Source organism: Olea europaea, chromosome 3 (assembly GCF_002742605.1).
Source record: "Olea europaea var. sylvestris chromosome 3, O_europaea_v1, whole genome shotgun sequence".
Classification (NCBI taxonomy): Eukaryota; Viridiplantae; Streptophyta; class Magnoliopsida; order Lamiales; family Oleaceae; genus Olea; species Olea europaea.
The window spans coordinates 812,667-816,373 of NC_036239.1; the positions used below are offsets into that span (position 1 = coordinate 812,667).

The 3,707-nt window shown below is 35.7% G+C and overlaps 1 protein-coding gene across 1 annotated transcript; it reads left to right on the forward strand.

Annotated features, from left to right (window-relative positions):
- Nucleotides 1-425: 425 nt before the first annotated feature.
- On the forward strand, nt 426-1,477 carry LOC111380757 (glycine-rich protein 2). The gene has a single exon (XM_023004396.1). The coding sequence runs from the start codon at nt 496-498 to the stop codon at nt 1,156-1,158; it is 663 nt and encodes a 220-aa protein (XP_022860164.1). The 5' UTR covers nt 426-495; the 3' UTR covers nt 1,159-1,477.
- The last annotated feature ends 2,230 nt before the right edge of the window (nt 1,478-3,707 follow it).

Sequence of the window (3,707 nt, forward strand, 5' to 3'; positions counted from 1 at the left end):
GCGGGAGCTCCGGTGGAAGAAGGTGACGGTTTGTCTGAAATTTGGAGTCTTGGACTATTTGTAGTTTTTAAAAATTTCGGCCTATAGGTGCAATTTTTTTCTTTTTCTTTTTTTGTTTTGTATAGATAGGAGGGTATTTTATTCATTTTAAGTCAAAAATTGATAAAAATGACGTTCAACGCAAAGAAAGATTAAAATGAGGACAAAAATATCAAGAAATGAAAGGTGATGACGTTTTGTACCAATTATTCTTAAAAATTAGATTTTCAATATATTTTGATTAAAGCTTGTGAAATATGCAAATGAAAAGTTCTAGAATTCATGAAAGAAGTGATTAATATTGATGTTTAATTTTAATTTAATTTAAATCAATACCGAACGAAAGGTCTATCTTGCTACGTTTTCGTTCATATATACCCAACGTCAATACCCAACAAAATATCTACTACTCAGAAAGAAAAAGAAGAGAGAGAAAATAATTAGGGTTTCAAAAGAATGGCTGATGAGAGTGATAACGGCGGCGGTGTGAAAACGGGTATCGTTAAGTGGTTCAATGATCAAAAAGGATTTGGATTCATCACTCCTGATGATGGTAGCGAGGATCTGTTCGTTCACCAGTCTGCGGTTAAAACTGAGGGATTCCGAAGCCTCGGTGACGGTGAGAATGTCGAGTTCGAAGTTGAGTACAGCAGCGATGGCCGGGCTAAGGCCGCCAACGTGACTGGACCTGGTGGCGCCCCTGTTCAAGGAAGCACCAGAGGTTATGGTGGAGGCGGCGGTGGCAGTGGCGGAGGCGGAGGAGGAGGAAGGGGCCGAAGGGATGGAGGTGGTGGTGGGTATGGGTATAACGGAGGTGGTGGTGGTGGTTACGGGTACAACGAAGGCGGAGGAAGCCGTGGGGGAAGCCGATACGGTGGCGGTGGAGGCTACGGTGGCGGTGGAGGCTACGGCGGAGGAGGAGGAGGTGGTGGTGGTGGTGGTAGTGGCTGTTTTAAATGTGGTGAATCTGGGCATATGGCTAGGGAATGTCCTCAGGGAGGCGGTGGAGGAGGCGGCGGAAGATATGGATCTGGCGGTGGTGTAGGCGGCGGAGGAAGCTGCTACAACTGCGGTGAAGGTGGTCACTTTGCCCGTGAATGCCCCAATTCGAACCGTTGAACCACTGGGTTTCTCCATTATCTCTATTCCGCTTTTGAGTCAAGTACTATGGTCTTTAGGCTTATGAACTGGTGATCCATGTAATAATTGCTTTGTTTTTGTTCTGGTTTTTGGGATCTTCTAATTATATGGTCACCTTCTCTATCTACCATTTAGGTTAGGGTTTTAATTTTAATTTTAATTTTAATTTTCTGCACTGTTTGTCCCATAATCGCGTCGGCTTTATGTCTGTTTTTTTTTTTCCCCGTAAAATGTATACATGTGTATGCCTATACATGTTACTATTTTAATGAATGAACTATTGTCGATTACTTTGATAGCTGTCGTATTCTTGGAATTGATTTGATTAATTGTTCTCATCTTTTTACCTTTCTTTTCATAAAGGTTGGCATTGGATTGGTACATATTTGACACCAATCAATCCATCCAACGGTGGAAAATATTTGTATGATTTGCTTCACAATCTTGTTTGACCTCTGAATAGTATTTTGACCTGTTAAATATTAAACCCAAATCCCAAACTTTTTTTTTTAACTCACACATTTCACGTCATTATACTATTGATTTTTGACAAAAATTGGGCTCAAACAAAACATTCAAGAATTATGTGGATGAGGAGCTTTGAACATAAATCTATTGTTTTGGAGGACTTTGAGCACTAGAGTCCAAATGCATAAAATTTTTAAACTGAAATTCTCTTTTAAAAATATTCGAGGTTGTCTTTTGTTTGAATTTCAACGAGGGTACATCGAAAGAATGCATAGAAATCAAAAGATGCCGGACAACAATTGATATCTGACCTTCTGGAATTGGGTACCTTTGTTTAATGGGTAGAGCTCAAGAATCGAACATGCCTTGTCAGCCTCAATTAAGCTTCTTGTATAGAATTATAAATCACAAAAAGCATTTACATAGGTGGTAACATTGCAATGAATGCTTGCTATCTGTGTACCTATAATGCTATATGTACATTTCTTTTGTACATGTAAAAAGATAAAAGAACATACGGGTGCAAGTGGAAACTATTCTCTCGTTTCTCATTGTGAATAATGACAGAGTCAAAGTCTATTAAGAATATTTTTCAAAGGAATATTTGGTTCTTTCAAGTGCGAGTTAATTGTCTCAATAATCATTAAATTTATGTTAATGTTTTCGATTGCTCACTAAAATTTAAAATATCGAAATTTGGTCATTAGATTTATCCAAATGTCGGACGTTACTCATTAGCTTAACTTTCGTTTATACCCTCTAAAGGAAGTGTGATGTGATTGACGGAATGTTCAGGTGTCGCTATATCACCGTTACCATGTAAAAAAAGTCTTTCATTGCTTATTATGTTTTAGAAAATGTCTTAAATTGTTCGCTACACTTTAGAAAACGTTTCCGATTGCTAACTGAACTTTGAAGTGATCAAATTTTGGTCACTAAAGTTATGAAAATGAAATTGGCCAAAATTCAATCATATTAAAAGTTTAGTGAGCAATAGAAGATATCTTTTAAACTAAAATTCTCTCTCTCTCTCTCGATAACTCAGGCGTCCAAGCTACATCTGACTAATGATGAGGAGTGGCGGCCTCCCCCTGGTTCGTCACCCAGGTAAATTCAAAAGCGGAATTGGGCCCTAATCTTTTGGAACTAGGTACCTTTGACTAATGGGTAGATCTAAAAAATTGCAACTATTCTCTTGTTTCCCAACGTGAATAATGACCGTTCAAAATCTATTAAGCCCTTGTCCGATGGCCATTTTTTGAAAAAATATTGTGTCGAATAGAGAAATCTTGGAGAATATATAGTTAAAAAGTAGACTTTTTTTTTTTTTGAATTTATGTGTGGAATATTTTATTATATGAATGTATAATTGAAAATGAATATATAGAAAAAAAGAGTTGAAAGAATGGAAGACAAATAGGAGTTAACAATATTATTCATTGGAATATTTAGTGCTTTCAAGTGCTTAGTTTATCTCCGTTAAGTGGGGATAATAATAAGGTCCATGAGATTTGCTGTTCAATTTATTTTCCACCTAATTTGTTAAAATGAAAAATTAAAATTGATGGTATGTTAATTTAAAATGATGTATCAATAATTAATTTAGTGAATAGCAAAAATTGAATAGCAAATTTCAACTCAAAAATATGATCTTTCTATTGGAAGAGGCTTTCAGTAAAAGCCTTCATAGGTTAGTTTTACGGAGAAGTTTTTCTAGTTTGACAAACATTTTTGAAAAATTATTCAAAAAGATCAAAAGTAGTTTGTTAGCTTATAAATAATTTTTCAAAAGCATTGTCAAATATGCTTGAAGTGAATTAGTAAGTTGTTGAAGCTTTGCAATACATGCTATTACTTTATTGATTCCTCGTTTATCAAGTTAACATTGAATGAATGGCAAATTTACTTGTATGAGCTATGTTAATGACAACTTGACAGTAATTGAACTATTACATGGAACACCGATCATCAACTATGATAATAAATGTCATTATTCTTGACTCTATTGTTCTATCATTGCTTATTTTCTCGAATAACTCATAAACAGAATACTCCAAATT

What these genes read in the sequence shown, in the direction of transcription:
- LOC111380757 (XM_023004396.1), top strand. Translation starts at nt 496, where the DNA reads ATGGCTGATGAGAGTGATAACGGCGGCGGTGTGAAAACGGGTATCGTT.